We start from the raw sequence: 20,945 nt of genomic DNA on the forward strand, positions 1-20,945 counted from the left end.
TTGTTACACTCTTTTTTTCGATAAAATCGTTTTTAATATTAAACATATAAAAAAAATGAGATAATACGTCAGATGTTTCATATTTATAAAATTCTTTAAGAAGTGAATTTCGAAAAATAAAAAAAATTTTCTGTTAGTTTTTCATGAAATAAACACAAAATTGCAAAATTTTTTCTTGTATGGAATAATCCTTTTCCTATATATTATTATAATACATAAATGCTAGAATCAGATAAAAAAGATGAGAAAATTGAATTAATCATAAAATACTCCTTTTAAAATTCAATATATATTTTCTTAATAAAACTGTTTCATTAGTAATGTTAATGAGAAGAACATGTAAAAGTTCTCAAATTGTCAGATAATGATATTTTCTTTTGCATCAACGCTAATTGAACAAAAAAAACAAAACTTTTTCATTCAAAAAATATTGCGATTGTGCTTTTACAAACATGTGCATAAACTTCAATTAAAATTCATACTGTTTAAAATTATTTGTTAAAATCACATAAAATTTTCAAATTTGTAATGAAAACTTTTTTTCCTAAAAAACTTTTGATCCAAAAATTCCAAAAAATATATCAAAAACAACTATCATTTTTGATCAACGAAAAAATATTTGTTTAATCATTAATCACTTGCATCAATTAACGAAAAGTGTATTCATTGGATATAAGAAATAATAAATCGGATTTCATTTATCGTATTTTGAAAAAATGTTCATTTTGTTCCAAAATGGTTATGTTTTAAAAAAAAAAAAAGTTGATATAATGGATGAAAGTGAATTGCATTATCATTATTAGCTGGAAAGCAAAAGAGACAAAGTTTGTAACAAAACAGAAATTGCTCAGGGAGATATGGAAATGATCAATACGACGTGTTTAGAAATAGATAGAAGGCTCATTAAAAATGAAGAAAGTAAAAAAAAAAATTTAAAAAAAAAGAAACAAAAAAAATAATTATTATTTCTGATAGTTACTTTGAGCAATAAAAACGTTCAGAAAAAAAAAAAAAAAAAAAAAAAAAAAAACAGAGAGAGAGATAGATAGATAGATAGATAGATAGAGAGAGAGAGAGAGAGAGAGAGAGAGAGAGAGAGAGAGAGAGAGAGAGAGAGAGAGATAGATAGATAGATAGATAGAGAGAAAGAGAAAGAGAGAGAATGAGAGGAAAACAGAAAGAGATAGAAAGAGAAAGAGAAAGAGAAAGAAAGAAAGAGAAAGAGAAAGAGAAAGAGAAAGAGAAAGAAAAAGAAAAAGAGAAAGATGGAAAGATTACATAATAACTTTATGAAAATTTGAGAGAAGACGAAAGAAAAAGCTTAAAAAGAAGGATGAAGAGAAAAAAGAAAGAACACATAGAGAAGGGGGGGGGGGGGGAAAATAAAATAAAAATTTAAAATCCAAACCTCTTTCAATTTAATAATGTTAGAATTATTATTGTTGATGTTATTGTATTATTAAATTATGGTATTATTATATTATTATTATTATATTATTTATTAACCCTTATTGTTCATTTTTTCATTTTTACTCCAAAGTCACATACGCCTTCTGCCTCTTCCTCAGCATCACAATCGCACACACACTTATCCCAGCCACACAGCACACCACAGCCACACTCACCCCAACAGCCACACCAACCACCGCCCCAAACTTCATCTTGTCTTTCTTCGGCTCACTCGCTTTCTTCACTTTCTCTTCGTTCCTCAACAGCACATTCGCCTCCGTCACATGAAACTGCTCTCTTTTTTTTCCTTTTTTGTCTTCGTCCCACACTTTCACCCGCACAACCACGGCATCATCATCATCTGCCATGTTCAAATCAGTCGCTGACACATTTCCAATCACTTTCTCATCTGACACCATCTGCACTGCAAACAGCTCCTTCCAATCTCGATTCACTTCATCTTTCTGTTTCCCGATCTCAAAGGAAATATTGCACGGGAAGAAGAACCGACCAGTTATTGACAGCTGAATCGTGTTTTCGTCGTTTGGAAGAGAAAATGAAGAAGAAGAAGAAAAGGAAGAGGAAGAGGAAGAAGAAGAAGAAATCAAAGAAGATTTCATTTCTTTCTCCTTCTCTTTCTCCTTCTCCTTCTCTATTTTCGCCATCGCATTCTTCGGATCCACAATCTCCACTTTCTTCAAGATAGGCACAAACATCAGAGATTCCTTGCCTTCCACTGCTTTGCCAGACACATTACAGCCGCTGTTGTCTAAGAAGAAAGGCATGCTGTCTGCATATCCATCTGACAAAGGAAGAAAACTGTTTGCCATGATGAAGATGGAGGAAATGTCTTGCCCATTGGAGAAATGATGATTGTGTTGTGATTTCATTGAATTTTTGATATTCTTTGCATTTCTAGCTCCTCTTCTTCTTCTTAACATTCCATCATTCGAAGACGCATCAATCGGTGTCAAACTTCCCCTGCACTTGATATTTCGCATCAGTGTTGGGTATTTCTGCTCCATGGCCTTGTTGTTTCTGAAAAGGACATCGTCAAAAGACGCACTCCCTTCTTCCAGCAGCTCCATCGCCCCTTCCATCGCATTGACCACAGACACATTCGTCAGCTCCAGGTTGGTTCCATTGAATGACAGCACTGGCGTGGTTATCTGGCAGATGGTTTCATCATCATCATCATCTTCTTCTTCTTCTTCTCTTTCTCTTTCTCCTCCTTCTTCTTCTTCTTCTTCTCTATTTTCTATTTCAGTGCCTTCCACATGGTGCAATGCCCCAGATATCACAGAAGAATCAGCTGTGAATGAGCCCTGGAACAGCTTAATCAATCGGAAAGGCAGTGAAATCTTCTCCTTTTCTGCTCCTTCGGCAACTGGGAGAAGACACACATGGTCAAAGGAGAGCTGGACTTCAACTGGAAAAATAAATTAAATAAAATAAATTAATTAATTAATTAAAAAATAAGAATAAATAAATAAATGAGAAATAACAAAAAAATAAGAATAAGGAATAAGGAAATAAAAATTCAAATAATAAATGATACACAGAAAAACATATATATAAATTTGAAAATTCCAAAAATAAAAGAAAATATGTGAATAATATTTATTTTTTAATTAAATGAAAAGAAAAGAAAAGAAAAGATTTTCACAATAACTAACATACCATCAGGATCATCGCTCATTGCACAGAAGATAGGCAGCTGTTTCTGATCGAATTTGAGAGGGTATCTGATTGTGACAGACACGAAACTGGATGAGCCTTCAATGGAAAACACTCCAGTCAGCTCTTCGTCATTGCTTTGGACTGAAGGCAGAATCTCAATGGTGTCCAATGGATTCTCAGTGAGTGAGGGTGGATAGCAGGATGCAATGAAAGAAGAAGAGGAGGAGGAAGAAGTTGAAGAAGAAGAAGAAGAAGAAGTTGATGAAAAAGATGATGATGACAAAGATGAATATCTTCCAGCTCCATTCACCCCTGACACACCATATCCCTCGCTCATCCTGACGCACCCGTCTTTCACCTGCGCTCCGCCAATGATGCCAATCGTCGGGCTATCTTCGCTGACAAACACATTGTTCAGCGCATACTCAACACTTTTGCACGGCTTCCCTCTCCACCCGCAAAACTCGCTGTCTTCTGCCTCGCCTTCTCCGCCATCTCCACACAGCACCGTCAGCCCTCGATACGGCACCGCATGCTCCCCTGCCAGCAAGTCGTATCTTTCTTTCGCATTTGCCGCAGAGTTGCTGCTGCCTTCACCTCCATTCACCATCTGCTTCTTCCCTTGTCCATTCTCTTCGCTTTCCTTCTCCACAACGATGAGCCCTTCTGTGCCGTAGATGTCTGACAGATCCATCTCAATCGCATCATCTGGAAACGTGCCGAGCCCTTGCCAGCAGCCCACAAACAGGTCGGCGCCGCTGTCTGCCTCGTTGTCGCTGAACGTGCAGCGCGCAAAGTGCACCGCCAGCTTCTCCTGATCATCCTCTCCGTTGCTGTGCAGCATCAAATACACCGCTCCTCCCAATGTCTCTTGCTCCTCCTCTGCCTTCGTCAGCGTGCACGATGAGAATGAGGTGCCCGTCAATTCGACGCTTGATTTCGCAGTTCCTATCACACAGACAGCTCCCCCACGGCTCACTCCAGAACACGTGTCAAAGCTACAATCTTCAATGTTCAATGTTATCAAAGAACCAATTGCAGTTTGAACTCCAATAACCCCACCTGCTGTTCCTTTATCTGAAACGCAATTAGAAAAAGTGCAACCAGTGATTGATAAATCGAAATTATCCAAAGTTAATTCTTCATTCAGAATAGAAGGATTTTGATCAGTGCATTCAATTCCGTCGAATTGGCAAGATGAAAGCTTCATTGTACCTCCATTTGCTGTAATAAGGGCAATTTGACCTTTTATATTTGAAACTTTCATTTCTTCAATTGTTGTTTCGGCTGTATTAAATGAAAAGATATCTCCTTCAAATGAGATTGCATTTTCAGGTTGAAATGTAATATCATGCAAAATAGCTTTTCCTTTTGCAGCAAACAACAAGCAAAATGCAATATCTATCTGACATTCTTTGACGCAATTGAATGAGCAGGAAGTTAGAGTTATTGAGTCAATATTTGAAGCAATCAATCTGATCGGTTTCTGTCCATTGCCTGTAAATTCAGGAGGAAAATCAAACTGTATTCTTTCAAAGGTTATGATAGTTGTTATTCTAAAGACTGCAACTCCAGTATCCGGAAGAACAATATCTTCAGGAAAATTTATCACAGCATTATCTTTTTTTGAATTTGAAAGAAGCGTAACTCCAGGATTCTCATATGCCCAACTAATTTGTGGCTCCACGTCAATCTTTTCTATAATGTGTATTTTGTGTTCTATTCCCACGTCCTGATTCTGAAGTTTAACCGCTTTTGCCAAGGAATTGCAAGGTGAATTTTCAGTTTCACATGTTCCTTCAGTTTTTATTTTAACATATACATCTTTGAAATCCTCATTTTCTTGTGATAAAACACTAAGAGAATTTAAAACAAGAAAAAATAAAATGTTCATTCCGATTAATCTCTTAATAATTAGATTTTTGATCGAAAGGTGAAAAATAATTATTAAACATACTGTTTATTTATTTAATTATTTATTATATTTATTTATCAATGTTTCCCGTTTTTATATTTTTTTAATAAATTTATTCTCAATTTTTTTATAATTGATTTTTTTTTTGTTTATTTGTTTATATCTATATTTTAGCAATTTGATTTTTTTTGAAATTATATATATATATATATATAGGTGATTATTTTTGAAATCATAACTTTTTTCGGGACGCTGATAATATAGATAATTCATTGTCAAAGAGAATCAATTAATCTTTGAAATGATGAAATCATTTCAATTGTGTCAAAAGCCAATATTTGATGAAAATGGAATACAAAGATTGTCTTTATAGGATTTATCACTATTCTGTGTCCATTTATCAATATTTAAAACGATATTATCAAATCGTATTTTTTGTTCAAAAAAATATGATTTCAAAATTAATCTTCCATATATATATTTATATTCATTCAATATTTTTCGTGTATTTCAAACCTCTGTGTTGTCCTGAAAAGCTGAATCATTAATCAGTCCGTTTTTCTCTTTTGTGTGGATATGCATGCGAGTGTTTGTTTCATCTTCAAAAAAAGTTAAACTATTTTATAATATTGAAAGAATAAATTGTTTTGTAAGATTCAGATTATATCATTGGATTATATTTTCACTTGGACCTAGGCTTATTTTTAACATCTCTAAATATATTTCAATTTTTTCTAAAAAAAAAAGAAGTTTGAATTCAATGAAACTTTTTCAAAACAAACACTTCATTATGTAATGATTGTGAAAAGATTTTTGTCATAAATTAATTCTTTTAAAAAAGTTCTGAATTTTCTGTTTTATTTCAATTATCAATAATTTGCTTGTGCTTTATTAACAGAATGTTTTTCTTGATTGCACAAATTTCTCTTTTGACTTTTTTTTTAAAATGTTATTAATTAGTTTTCAGAACTCATTTTTTGAACGGTTTTCATTTCTCTCCATTTATCAAATATAATCGATTTGATGTTTGAATAGCATGTTTGTCAGTAATACAGATTGTGCAAAGAATACCGGGCAAGATCAATTTCTCAATAACTGCAAGATAAATAATTCTGTTTCACTTTCCACAAAATATATCTCATCAATGCAAACTCATTTGAAACACGAGACTTTCAAAACAGCTTCGTTTGTGCTCAGAAATAATTAATGATTGAAATCTCGGAGAAACTCAAAATCCTATTTCTCCGGGATTTCAATAATTATTTTCTCTGAGCACAAATGAAGCTGTTTTGAAAGATTTGAATATCAAATGAGTTAGTGTTGATGAGTTGAATTTTGAGGAAAGTCAAACAGAATTATCCCTCTTGCAGTTATTGAGAAATCGATCTTGCCCGGTATTTTTTGTGCAATTTGTAGTTCAAATCAAGAAAAAATGAATTTTCGTAATGAATAAAGTTTCAAATAGAAAGCATAACAAGAACTTAGATTTCAATGATCATGCTGGGAGATTCTGTCAACTGCGTTTCTCGTTTCTCTTTTTTCACATTCTTCAACAATCTTTCCGTTTTTCATTATTGATTGTTTGATGTCAAAAATTGATTTGAAAAGTTCCTTTTGTGAAATTTTCAGATGAAAATGAAAACTGAATATTTTTATCAAATATTCACCTGAAAATTTGACAAAAGGAACTTTTCAAAAAAATTGAGATATTTCATTGGAAATTCAACAACAGCAACAACCAAAAAGAAAAAGAAAGAAAAAGAAAAAAAAAAATGAAATAAGTATTTGAACATGAATATGAAAAATCAGAGATTTTGAAATTAAGCTTTCTTAATCGAATTTGTTTTTTATTTGAAAACTCTTTTTGAAGAAATCAACATCAAAATGCTGCAAAAATTATGTATTTGAAATGCCCATTTCTTTATCATTATTTTGTTTCAGCCATTTGTTGAAATCAAAAAATGCATTTGAAAGCTTCGAAAATAATATTTTTTCCCCCAACATAACAAAACTTGAGGCTGAGATAAACTTGTGTCCCAATTAAAAAAATAATAATAATAATCACTTTATGGAAGTACATGAACAAAAAACAAAGCACTCAAAACAACACAAACAAACAAATAAACAAATTAAAACAATTGAGAAATTGAGGAAAAGGGGAATAAAAAAATTCAAAAACAGATTGTTGCTCTCTTTCATCTGCAACAAAAATGTCAAAAACATGCTGGAAACGCTCCCAACTTCTCAAAGTCAAAAGCCAATAAATCCAATTCTTTTTTGCAAAAGAGCCTCACAAGAAATTTCATCGAACAAAGCAAATAACAGAAATAGATAAATATAATTACAAATACTGGCTGATGCACAAATCAAATGCTGAACAAAAATATCAAACACTCTGAAGAATTTCCACAACCACAACGATAACAGTCATGAAATAACTAACTTTCACGAACAAACCTTTCTTTTTCGAAATATCTCAAAATCAAGAGAAGGAAAAAAAAGAGAGAGAAAATAAAAAAGATAAATGAAAAGACAATTGAAACAGAAACAACACACTCAACAGTTATCGCTTGATGGAAATTATTCTAAAAAATCAAAATAATTGCATTGAAAAAAAAATCTAAAATCAAAAGTATTTTTTTAATCTTTTTCCACCACTCTTCAAACAAGTGGAAAAACATTTCAAAACAAAGAATGAAAGAAAGAAAAAAAGAAAGAAAGAAAAAAGTTGAAATAATCAGAACGATCCACCAATAAATCCCATTTCCAATGCTCCTTGCTAATTCTTCTCATCCGCAATCCGCTTGTATTGCCTTCGCTTCCTCTTTCTCACCACACAGGCAACAATTACAACCCCCACAACTGCAGCAACTGAGCACACACTCACAGACACAATGACTGCCACCAGCTGCGCTGTTGTCAGCTTCTTCGGATCTTCTTTCTTCTGCTTCGCCAGAGTGATATACTCTGTGCTCCTTTTCTCTCCTTCGGATATTCCGCTCGGGTATCTCAGCCGGCAAACCAACGATGTGTACTCGTCGCCATCCAGCAGCGATGATGGAATCTCCACTCTCATCTCTGTCTCGTTCACATACTCAGAAACAGGGCATTCAATCCACTCCTTCCTTCCCCCCACTCTTTTCTTCGATGCTTCGACTGTAAGTCCACACGGAAACAGATAGCACCCCTGAATCACAGCGCGTGCTCCTTCGTCTGACTCGATTTTCCCGCCTTTTCCTTGCTCTGCTGTCTCCTTCGCCTTTTTGATCATCGTTGCATTCTTCAAAACAGGACTGAAGAAATACGAGTCCATATTTTCTGCCGCACGCCCACCCACCTCCACCTCCACAAGCATCCCAAATGGCCTTCCCTCCAATCCATCGCTCCCAGCAGCCAGGCTGTTGATGAAAAGCGGCTTCTCTCTCTCTTTTTCCAGAAATCGAATGTTGTTCCGCAGCGATGCAAACTTCTCCCAATCCTTCCCAATCGGGTGATTGTTCACAAAGCTGCAGTTGTTCAAGCTCAGACACGATTGCGTTCCATAAATCGCTCCTTCGCCGATGTCCACAAACCTGCTGTCCTCCATCTCCACAAAAGATTCTTCCTGCAGACAAACCAATCCACAATCCCACAAACACAGCTGGCTTTCCTCTTCTCCAACTCCATTCATCCCATCCCTGCTTGCAAATGGCTCCTCCAATCTCAAAACACTGCTCCTCTTCTCCTCTCCTTCTTTCCCATCTTTCCATTCCTTGTGCTGCTTGCTGCTTGTGATGTTTCCGTTTCTCCCGTAAATGACCAGCTGCGTGAATGTTTCCCATCTATGCCCGAACACTATCAGCCTGTACGGAAGCGCTCTTCCTTCTCCCCCTTTCACATTTTCTCCTTTCAACCCGGTGTACCACGGCCTGAAGACAACATCTGTTATTTTCAAGAAGCTTTTCGAACAGATCACATCCAGCGCATCCCCCTCAACCGCATCCGGATACTCCATGTCAATGTGCTCAAACTTCAGATAACAATTGTCCATATAAAACACAGCTGTCGACTCCTCCGCTTTCATATTCGCCCCAATTCGAAGGATGCCCCGATTCTTCTCTGCGCCTGACAACATCTTCCAAGTTGTGCCTGATCCCTGTTCCCACTCAGATGAAGGGACAGATGCAGAAGTCAGCGTGACAAACTCGTCAATCAAAAACGGCTCGTTTACGAAAACTCTTCCAATCACATGCATCGTCATAACTTTAACATGGATTCCATGCTCGATGGCGGTGCTGAGCAGATCGCACGGTCTTTCTTTTGCTCCACAGACCTTGTCGTCGCTCGCCTTCGCTCCTCCAACATAAATATTCTGAGAATGGTAAGGCAGTCTGTTCGCTTCGTCGCTCAGAAGATCAACAACATTCGCCTCTCCCCCTTTCCTTTCTTCCAAAAGCATCAGATTCGCTTTTCCATATATCTCTTCCATCTCAAATTCAAACAACTCCTCTTTTATCTGCTTCCTTCCGCTCGGAAACGAAAGATACACAAGCTCTCCTCGGTCTGCCCAGCACTCACTAAATCTCATCCCGTTCAATCTCAAATTCACTGCTCCTGTGATTTCATCGCCAACTCGAATAAACATCGCTCCGCCTTTCGACTCTTCGTTCAGCATCAACCCCTGTCCATCTGAAGTCATTTGCGCACCTTTGCACGAGCAATTTTTGAATTCAGCACCGTAAAAGCTGTAATAATTCCCATTCCCAATCTCCAAATGCAGCACTCCTCCCAGTCGATGTTCCGTCGATCTGCAGTTAGAAAACTTTCCATCGTTAAAGCTCAGTTGCCTGCACCCCGCCAAAATAGTAACAATTGACTGTGCTGTACTCATCGTGGAGACCGTGTCCATGCTCAATCTTATCAAATCAACATATTCCCCAGCTTCCACCAAGACGAGCGCAAAAGAAGATGTGAAATGAGAGATAAAGACTTCGTTCATGTATAGAGTTCCCATTTTGCATTCGATCAGCACACAGTTTAGAATCTGTTGAGAATCGGTGCACGAGATATTCACTCGGTAGATGTCAGCACACGCCCTGTCTCCATCACACACAAACAGGCCATTGTCTCTCCCGCTCTGTCTCGTTGTGTCCACTTGCACATCTGCTCTGTACAGCCCAAAATTCGCATTTTGCCGCACATTAAACAGCCCCTCGCCCGGATGCGCCTTCGCTTCGTCCAGCACTGTTGTGATGCTGATCACGTTGTCTTTTCTGTTTGCAACTTTGGCCGACCTTTCTTCAATCATTATTGGCTCGGCGTCGTATTTGTTGCCGTCTTCTGCTGCATACACAGTAAATGCTCTGCCTGCCAGGCAGTTCAACAGAGCCTGCTTCATCGTCTTGCAAGCCATTTTCCCCCTTCTGCCGCATTCCGCGCTGTCTTCTCCGTTTTCTCCATCGACATCGATATCCAGTGTGTCAAAGCGCAGCCAGTCCTCATAAAATACAATTGCTCCATCTTTCTTTATCGCTCCAACTCGATGGTCTTTCGTCACGCTGAAGGAATCTGCATCAAAAGGCGTTCGGCTCATTTCAACGTCTCCTTCACTGCACAGCGCAAGATCATTTCCGCACTGTCCTGCTGAGTTGTCACTGAAGAAACAGTTTTTGAACAAAATTTCGTCGATCAGCCTTGTCTCTTCTCCCAAATGTATTGCCATCCCTCCGCCTGTCTTTGCCTTGCATCCCCGAAATGTGCCGTTTCTGCATTCAAATCCTGCCATCTGCGTCAGATCACGTATCACCAGCCCTCCTCCATCGGCAGCTGCCTCACAGCTGCGAAACTCCACATTTTCCAACTTCACTTTCCCTTTCATCGCACCAATCATCGCCCCTCCCCCACGAACAGCCCTTCCCCAATCAAATATTGTATCGACAATGTTCAGTTCACTCTCCGGGTGCATCATCTCAAAATAGATGCAGCCACCATTTTCTGATTTCTGCGATTGCATCGAAGATATCTTGCATTCAGATATAGTAATCGCCACTTTTTTGTCTGCCCCACTTTTCGCTTCGAGCAGCGCTGGCCCTGCATTTGCCCTCTCAACAGAGCCAAAGTGGCTTCCTTCCAGCGTGAACGAAGACCGAAGTTCCAGGGCACATTCTTTTTCAAGCTTTGCATGGTCCATTTGAAGACTCTTCAATTTTTGAACAGCAACATCTTCGGATATGTGCAGGATGGCCGCACTAGAAAGATAGTAATACCCCAAGTAACCCCAATGAAATCCATCAATTGACAATTTTCCTTCTGTTATTCTCAATATCGAAAATGGCGCATATTCATCTGTCCATTTTTGAAAACATATTCCGACATGCCTTATCGTCAAGGCTCCGCCAACGCCCCTAGAAAGAATCACCGCGGAAGAGGCTTCTGCTTCCTTTGATAGCTTATCAGTTTTGAATGGAATAAGATTAAACATCAAATGTTCCAGCGTCAGTGTTTTCTCATTCACCATGTGGGACTTCCCTTTCGCAACAATGCCATCCAATTCAAAATCAAGTGTTTTGCCCGCGCCCTGCTTCGATGCTGCTGCTATCCCAAGGCTGAAATCTTTCAAAAACTGAAAACCGTATGGAATTTCAGCGGAATCAACAATTTTGACGGACTTATCTCCAGGGCCTTCCCCAAGCAGCTCAATCCCTTTCGCAATTGTTTTGCACGGATCTGCTTCACTTCCACAGTTCTGCTTCGAATCGTCTCCTTTTTCAGAAACAAAAACGGCATCAACAGCTGCCTCGGGACAGCCATCGGAAAATGCATTTGACCGATTTTTGTTATCGCGCTGCGGAGCGGGACAACTGGCAAACAGACAGTTCGCGAGAATCAAAGTCAAAAACATTTTCATAGAAAGACAATTGGTTGTTGATCAACAAAAAGAAAATAATTATCAAAAATGTTCTTGTTCCAAACAATCTTTTGAAACGCTTCGTCTCGGAAAAACTGCGCCATGCTCCAGATATTTTTTTCTTCCTGGGGTTGCAGTTTTCGCATTTCGGAATGCACATCAGAAAGAAAAAACAACATATTTTCTGCTGTTTGAGTAAGAAGAAAAAGAGACATATTTTTGTGTCGACGAATAATATTCCATTTTTATTCCGAAATATTTTTCCTTCCACTTTTTGTATGTTTCACACACACAAAAATAATTACAACAAATCATTCATTCAAAGAAAATGAATCGAAACAGTTGCTTCAAAACAAAAATTGCAACAAAACAAGAATCCCCAAAGCAACTTTTTCATTTGATTCTTTCATTTGTGTTTCACGAGAAGGGATTTTTTTTTGAAAAGGAAGATCAAAGCTTATGTGGTGCTGTTTTCCCAGCGAATGAGGGCAACTGAGGCTTTGGAGAGGCGTGAAACTATTCTCATTGGCCCATTGCTATTCACTCGCCCCGATCTTCTTCGCGATGACATTCATCCCATTTTCTCGGGAAAGACAGCGCTTCATATGTTGAAGCAGAATCGATTTTCCTGATGATGGAGCTTCCCATTTTTTCATTTTCTTCCATCCCAGCTTCCTCTCTTGGGTTGTGTTTGGCCATCAGTTTCTCTTCGTTGTTGATTCTGCCTTCAAGCAAGTGCTTTTCCACTTTCTCTCCCACAAATCTTGAATCGGTGCACTCTGGTGCGTTCGTCCTCTCTCTTTCCTCTTCTCATTGACACCTTCAAATGTGCCTGCGTCTCTCAACAACTTGAACCATATCCACATCATCCACACATCCTGCGCTGCTGATGCTGACTGAACGGTCATTCAGAACATCAGAAGGACCACCACACAGAACAGCATGCTCGCGTCAGTCACAAACAGAACACGCAAAGCAGCAGAGACTTCTTTTTGCAAATGCTCATCTCACAGCATGCCCACAGCTCCAGAAACAGAACAGACAAAGGAATCGCCAATGTTGCAAAGCAGAGACCTCCACAATTCATTCCCATCTGCTGCTATTTGCCGCATCAAGAAAAGGTCAATCTCCAAAATCACACACACACACACACACACGAAGTGAACAGCAGAAGGCAAAGCGAAGCAAATGGCAGTTCGTTTTCTTGAGGCAAGGAAAATTGAATATTATTCATGACAGTTGTGAGTGAATGTCTGCAGATGGCTGAGGAAAGGGAATTTGGTTGCAGGGGAAGCAAGTATGAAGGAGATAAAGACGATCCGCTGTTGAAGAAGATGCACAGAATCCAGCGGATGCAGAAACAGAAACAGAAACAGAAACAGAAACAGAAACTGAAACTGAAACTGAAACTGAAAAAGATGATGATGATGAGCTGAAATCGAATGATATTTTTTCAGGCCAAATGTTGAACATGGAACTGAAGAAGCTGTTGTGGAACAGCAACATTTTGAATTGCCCTTGTGACAAATTATGTAAGGGCTGAAAACATGTTGCAAACAAAGCAAATCATGATTGACTCAATTTTTTTTTCCCCCAAAAGGGTGCAACAAAGCAGAAGATGCAAATCAATGTGGAGCAAAGCTCAGCAACACAACGAGAGACAACTTTTCTTCGTTTGGATCGTTCTATCAAAGGCTCGATTGCCTTCATAATCGCAATGCACAAAATATTCTTCTGAGAAAAACTTCGATCATCCAGTTCATTTCCTTCACTCATTTATTGTCATTTTCCTGCCTTCTAATTGGACAACAGCTTTCTTTGTTGAAAACGCTTCAATGTGTTTCTCTTCTTTTTCAAGAATTCCAAATTGAAAAACAACTTGTTTTTGCTCCTCTTAACACAGCTGTTAATTATTGCTGAACTTGTTTTCATCACCAATAGCAGCAAAAGTTGAATGAAACTGCATTAAATCCACACATCCCTATATTTTAAGTTTATTATTCTATTCAAAGCTCCTTTCCTTTTTTATCCTGCTTCACAAAGCAAACTAATCACCTTTTCAAATGCAAATCAGACATTTTGCTATTCTAAGGGCTGCAAATGGAAATATCTTCACATTAATCGTGAGACTCACACCATCTTGAATATGGCAATAAACAACAGAAACTATTGAAAATTGTTATTCATTCAAAGGCATTTCATATGAAAAAACAAGAAAATGAAAGCCAAATTTGGCGATTTCTTGTGATTGCCCCAGCCACCACTGGAAATAATTCTCACAATTCAGAGACAGATAACATCTGATGTTCTCTTATTTTGTGGATGGATAATTTCGTTTTGAAAAACAAAAAATGATGACGATCAGAACATCCATAACAACATACGCCAATAATTTATGATTTTCTTATTTATTTAAACCTTGCAAAAAATACCAATGCAAAAAATGATGGTTTGGGGACTGAAATTTAAATGGTTGTTTGAAGGATAAAATTTTTTGTAAACTTCTTCTATCCAAACATATACGAATTTGATATGAATGATAAAATTTTGGATGTCTTCTGAATTAAATTCATTTTCAAAGAAGCAGGAGAATGAAATGACTAAAAATGCAACAGGCTTGCGTTCACTACAACAATGAATTCATGTTATTTGCATTTTTTTCTTTCTTTTTTTTTTTTTTTTTTGAAGAATTGTTGGAAGAACTGAAAGATTGCTTTGAAGACAATCAGAAACAGAAAATTGAGGAATTGAATAAATTGATTGATAGAATGAATAAAGATGAATTTGAATCTATTTTTTTCAGAGGAATTGTTCAATAAAATCGATAAAATGATTGAAAATAAAAACATGACATTGGACAATGTCATTTTGCTGATGAAGCACATTGGATATTGCACAGCACTGATTAACATACGGTTTTTTGGCTTTGAAAATTTATCTTTGAGCAAAAGATTTGAGAAGATGATTGCTTTTGAAAATGAGAAGAAAGAAGGAAAGAATGAAAGGCTTCTTGTTGATCTTTACGAATGCTATGCTTCCTTAAGATCCAACTTCTCAAAGGAATGGATATCAATCATTGTGCCTTGCATTCTGAAAGCTGCATTGAGGAAAGAGGAAAGCAAAGAAGTCCAGAAAGGCGTGGAAATGGCATTGCTGGCTTTGTGTAATACTAAATATTATGTATGAGCACTTCTATTTCCTTTTTGAAGTTATTGAATTTTTTCATTTTTTTATAAATTTATCGAACAAGAACTTTACCTAAATGAGATCAAAGAAATCATCAAATATCATCAAGAACACAACAATCTGACTCGACTTGCCTATCAATCTGCTTGGAAGTTTTTGATAAACAGATTGTTCTGTGACGAAGACTTGGAAAGGTTAATTGCAAACGAGCTGCATTTTGCGAGAGAAGCGGCAAAAAAGCTTGAAGAAATATCGAAATGTGTGGATTGGAAGAAGAGAAAAGAGGAAGTGAGCAGAGAAGAAATGAAAGAAGCAAATATTTCAAAGAGATAGATCAGAATGTTGAAGCTTTTCGCTGAACCATGCAAATCGAGGAGTGAAGAGAATGAAAGGTTTATTGGGAGCATTGTTCAAGTGTTTCGAGCAACAAAGGGAAATCACAGAGAAATTTGTGAGATGTGCATTCAATATATAGAAACTTTGGTGGAAAAAGGAAATTTTCAAATTGATGGATTGGTTAAAAGTGGAGCTGTTGATGTGTTTTTGGAGAAAGTTCAGCAAATAACAATTGAAGACTCAAACACATTCAGTTGTTAAGAATTTTTTGTTGCAATTTCCAGAAAATTGAAAAGAAATGCAAATGATGAAATCGACGAAGCGAAAAGAAAAGCAACAAAAATGGAGTTGTTTGAAAAGATGGAAGAAGAAGGATACGAAGACATCATCACAAGCTTTCATGGAACGCTGCTGAATATCATAAGCGACAATCCAGATTACCAACCGTCAAGAGATTCATTTGATTATTTTGTGCATCTGTAAAACAATTTTTCGAACCAATTCTTTGAATTAAATCTTCAGCAGAGAAAAGAAAAAGAAAAAGAAAAATGGAATGAAAAAGAAACAAAGTTTCAGAAGAGACGGACAGAAGCAAATGAACAAACGAAAGAAAAAGAAAAAGAGAGAAGAGAGAAGAAAAGATTTCTTTCAAAAGCAGCTTTTTTGGATGGGCAATAAGAATATTCTACACAAATTGTGGATTCTTCATTCTTTTAAATTATTCTTCTCATTATCATCTTCTGCTTATGCTACAATCTCACTTAAACAATCATTCACTTGCACAACATCAGTTTTCATTTATTCAATCGGTCCTTCTTCTTTTTCTTCTTCTGTTTAACTCATATTGTCTTTTCCTTCTCTGAATGAACCAGCCAATATCATTTCTCACGTTTGGAATGAGAACTCGTCTGAGAGTCTGAAAGATCAACTTTCTGCTCACCTTTCAAAGCCAAAATGCAAAACCGATGAAAGCACAGAAAAGGAAGCCTGGAAAGAATACAGCACATCTGTTGGTGAGACATCTGCATCTGCGTTGCCTGAAGATCTGCCAACTGCAAGTCAAGAATTAGCAACCACTCCAACCACGGAATTCAAGAAAGAAAATGCTCTGAATCTGATAAACGAACTGGCAGAGTTGAAGGGTCTTATAAATGGGTTTTCGCTGTGAAAATTTCCTCACATCAAAATTATTATTATTTTTTTTAACAAACATTGTGTATGTAGAGAAATCTTTCTAATTTGTTTGAAAAGTTCCATTGTCTTATTTTTTGTGTGATTATGTTTTCATATCTTACAAAATTTGCGCCTCACTCAATTATGTCTTTAAAATATCTTTTTTCTTCACAATTATTTCAATTGTTGTTTTTCAAATGTTTCTGAAACTTGTGAAATATTGACTTTTATCGATATTTGTTAACATTTGTTTCCATTTTGAGAATTTTTGCAAAATAAGCATTTTAAAATTCATAGCAGGTTTGATTCAAGAGTCAAATTAACAATCCAAGCGAACAAAAGATGAATGAAAAACAGATTTTTTTTGCAAGAACGTGCTCTTCACGATTTGAAGATTGCATCTTCATATTCTTCCTTTTCATTATCATCCTCCTCTTCGTCTTCTTATTTCTTAACTGTATTTGGCTGAAAAGTTTTTGATCAAAAAACAAGCAGAATTTTAAGATGAAAGAGAAAAGCTTTCCAAATGAAAGAAAAAGAGGGAATGAAAAATGATGTCAGACTGAAGAGGAAGAGGATTTGGTAGGATTTTTTGTTTTTGAAGTTGAGAATCAAGAATTGGTCACAAAAAATCAAAAGAAAGTTCTTTTTCTTCGTGTTCATTCGCTTCTTCTCAAACATCTATCGGTTTTTTCTCGTTTCATTTCTCTTTATCATTTCAACAAATTCACAGGAATTCCAAAAAAAGCGGAGAAGAGGCAATGAAATAATAAATGGAAGGAAATGATGATTATTTTTTTATGAAACTTCTGAGCAGATGGGATTTTTTGAGTTTTCTTAATCCCAAAATAGAAGGATTTGAATGTTATATTTCATGTTATTTCACTTTACAGAATTTTAATGAAGTGAAAAAGAAAAAGATATAAAACTAACTTTACATTTGTTAATGTGACAAAATACTGAATGAAAAATAAACAAAAAATTTGAGTTACAGAATAAATATCATTTCACTTTCTCAAACATTTACAAAATAATCTGTTGAATATCCTGGAATTGTGCATTCAAATTTATACACTAAAAATGAAAATATTTCCTCAAAGCTTATGATCACATCTTCGAATCCTTCGTTTTCCATCTTTTCAAACACGTTCCTTTTCAACCTTTTTCTTTTCGCTTCATCTATTTCATCGTCTGTGCTTTCTTCCAATTTTCTTGAGGGACCCTCAAAGAATCTAAAGCAATATAAATTGATTTCGTCACTTAATGTTGGCTGATGAAGTTCTTCAAAAACAACATCCATAGATCTGCTCTTCAACAAATCTTCAATTTTCACTGATTTGCTTATTGCTGCTTCTTTCAAGGAATGAATGCATCTTCTGCAAATTTCTCTATGACTATCCTTTGCCACCCGAAATACATTCACAACACTGCTGACAAGCCCAGCAAGTTCTTTATTCCACAAATTGCATGCCTCGAAGAAAGATTTCAACGTTCTGATCCATCTCTTTACAACATTTGCTTCTTTCGCTTCTTCTCTGCTCATTTCCTCTTTTTTCTTCTTCCAATCCACGCATCTTGTCAGATCTTCCAGTTCCTTCACTGCTTCTCTGACAAAATGCAGTTCATTCATTATCATTCCTCCCAATCTTTTGTCGAAATTAAATCTATTTATCAAAAAATCCCAAGCAGATTGATACGCGAATCTCGACAGATTGTGGCGTTTTTGATGATATTCGATGATTTCTTTGATTTCATTGATATATCGTTCTTGCTTTATTTCCTAATAAAAATTTGAGAGAAATCAATAAATGAAACAAAAATTATTGCACTAACAAACAAACAAAAAGTGCACACCACCCAATACCAAATATTGCTCGAAGCCACCAAAGCCATTTCCACTTCTTTTTGTGTTTCTTCGTTTTCTTTCTTGTTTGATGCAGCTTTCAGAAGGTGTAGCATGCAAATAACAATAACATTGTCTGGTATAAAACATTTACTTGTGATTAAATGGCATTCGCAAAGATCAACAAGAAGTCTTTCATTCTTTTCTTCTTTTTTCTCATCTTCTTCAACAATCATCTTCTCAAATCTTTTGCTCAGTTCAGAATCGTAATAATGGTCGCTCCATGCTCCAGTCAGCGCTTTGCAATATCCAATGTGCTTTGACAGCAAAATAGCCCTGTCCAATGTCATGTTTTTTTCTTCAATCATTTTTCCAATTTTGTTCAAATTGTTAATTGTGAAAATGGATTCAATTTCATCTTCGTCCATCTCATCCATAATTTCCCTTATTTCTTCGATTTTTTGTTTCTGTTCAATTTCAGTGCAATGGTCCAGTTCGTTGAACAAAACTTCAAAAAAAACGGAAAATAAAAGGAGAAACAGTAATCATAAATTCAAAAATATCAATGTTTGCAAACCATTGAACTTTTCTGTGATATTCATCTTCTGTATTTTTTGTATTGCGTCATCCTGAAGACACATCATTTTCTTCAAGCACACAGATACAAAACAAAACAGTTCGGAAAAATAGAAAAATGAACAGGTAACATAGTCATTTTAATTTCAGTATTCAAACTTATCTTTAAAGTGTTAATATTTTAAGAGAGTAATTGAGAAGAAGAACAACGATTCAACAATTTGGATTTGTTGTTATGGCTGTAATGATCGGAATCATTGTTTATTTTTTCAAAACGAAATTGTCCATCCACAAAATAAGAGAATATCAAATATAATCCATCTATGAATAATGCGATTTATTCCCAGTGATGGTTGGAGGCAATCACAAGAAATCGTCAAATTTGGCTTTCATTTTCTTGTTTTTTCATATGAAATGCCTTTGAATGAATAACAGTTGACAATGGTTTCTGTTGTTTATTGCCATATTCAAGATGGTGTGAGTCTCTCGATTAATGTGAAGATATTTCCATTTGCAGCCCTTAGAATAGCAAAATGTCTGATTTGCATTTGAAAAGGTGATTAGTTTGCTTTGTGAAGCAGGATAAAAAAGAAAAGGAGCTTTGAATAGAATAATAGACTGAAAACAAAGGAATATGTGGATTAAACGCGGTTTCATTCAACTCTTTCTGTGATTGGTGATGATAACAAGTTTAGCAAGAATTAACAGCTGTGTTAAGAGGAGCAAAAACAAGTTGTTTTTCAATTTGGAATTCTTGAAAAAGAAGAGAAACACATTGAAGCGTTTTCAACAAAGAAAGCTGTTGTCCAATTAGAAGGCAGGAAAATGACAATAAATGAGTGAAGGAAATGAACTGGATGATCGAAGTTTTTCTCAGAAGAATATTTTGTGCATTGCGATTATGAAGGCAATCGAGCCTTTGATAGAACGATCCAAACGAAGAAAAGTTGTCTCTCGTTGTGTTGCTGAGCTTTGCTCCACATTGATTTGCATCTTCTGCTTTGTTGCACCCTTTTGGGGGAAAAAAAAATTGAGTCAATCATGATTTGCTTTGTTTGCAACATGTTTTCAGCCCTTACATAATTTGTCACAAGGGCAATTCAAAATGTTGCTGTTCCACAACAGCTTCTTCAGTTCCATGTTCAACATTTGGCCTGAAAAAATATCATTCGATTTCAGCTCATCATCATCATCTTTTTCAGTTTCAGTTTCAGTTTCAGTTTCTGTTTCTGTTTCTGTTTCTGTTTCTGTTTCTGCATCCGCTGGATTCTGTGCATCTTCTTCAACAGCGGATCGTCTTTATCTCCTTCATACTTGCTTCCCCTGCAACCAAATTCCCTTTCCTCAGCCATCTGCAGACATTCACTCACAACTGTCATGAATAATATTCAATTTTCCTTGCCTCAAGAAAACGAACTGCCATTTGCTTCGCTTTGCCTTCTGCTGTTCACTTCGTGTGTGTGTGTGTGTGTGTGATTTTGGAGATTGACCTTTTCTTGATGCGGCAAATAGCAGCAGATGGGAATGAATTGTGGAGGTCTCTGCTTTGCAACATTGGCGATTCCTTTGTCTGTTCTGTTTCTGGAGCTGTGGGCATGCTGTGAGATGAGCATTTGCAAAAAGAAGTCTCTGCTGCTTTGCGTGTTCTGTTTGTGACTGACGCGAGCATGCTGTTCTGTGTGGTGGTCCTTCTGATGTTCTGAATGACCGTTCAGTCAGCATCAGCAGCGCAGGATGTGTGGATGATGTGGATATGGTTCAAGTTGTTGAGAGACGCAGGCACATTTGAAGGTGTCAATGAGAAGAGGAAAGAGAGAGGACGAACGCACCAGAGTGCACCGATTCAAGATTTGTGGGAGAGAAAGTGGAAAAGCACTTGCTTGAAGGCAGAATCAACAACG

The 20,945-nt window shown here is 36.6% G+C and overlaps 3 protein-coding genes across 3 annotated transcripts; all 3 read right to left on the reverse strand.

Annotated features, from left to right (window-relative positions):
- Positions 1 to 790: 790 nt before the first annotated feature.
- On the reverse strand, positions 791 to 5,023 carry MONOS_15775 (uncharacterized protein; the record flags this gene model as incomplete). The annotated part of the gene is made up of 3 exons (XM_067868671.1): positions 791 to 978; positions 1,409 to 2,878; positions 3,130 to 5,023. The coding sequence occupies 2 exons, from the start codon at positions 5,021 to 5,023 to the stop codon at positions 1,530 to 1,532; spliced, it is 3,243 nt and encodes a 1,080-aa protein (XP_067721205.1). The 3' UTR covers positions 791 to 978; positions 1,409 to 1,529.
- A 2,800-nt stretch (positions 5,024 to 7,823) lies between these two features.
- On the reverse strand, positions 7,824 to 11,930 carry MONOS_15339 (uncharacterized protein; the record flags this gene model as incomplete). The annotated part of the gene is made up of 1 exon (XM_067868208.1): positions 7,824 to 11,930. One exon carries the CDS (start codon positions 11,928 to 11,930, stop codon positions 7,824 to 7,826), a length of 4,107 nt encoding a protein of 1,368 aa, XP_067721206.1.
- A 5,552-nt stretch (positions 11,931 to 17,482) lies between these two features.
- MONOS_16312 (uncharacterized protein) lies at positions 17,483 to 19,112 on the reverse strand (the record flags this gene model as incomplete). Its single annotated transcript, XM_067869226.1, has 3 exons — positions 17,483 to 18,405; positions 18,480 to 18,976; positions 19,046 to 19,112. The coding sequence occupies 3 exons, from the start codon at positions 19,110 to 19,112 to the stop codon at positions 17,641 to 17,643; spliced, it is 1,329 nt and encodes a 442-aa protein (XP_067721207.1). The 3' UTR covers positions 17,483 to 17,640.
- Positions 19,113 to 20,945: the final 1,833 nt, after the last annotated feature.

Source organism: Monocercomonoides exilis (assembly GCF_001643675.1).
Source record: "Monocercomonoides exilis strain PA203 chromosome Unknown scaffold48-729018, whole genome shotgun sequence".
Taxonomy (NCBI): domain Eukaryota; phylum Preaxostyla; order Oxymonadida; family Polymastigidae; genus Monocercomonoides; species Monocercomonoides exilis.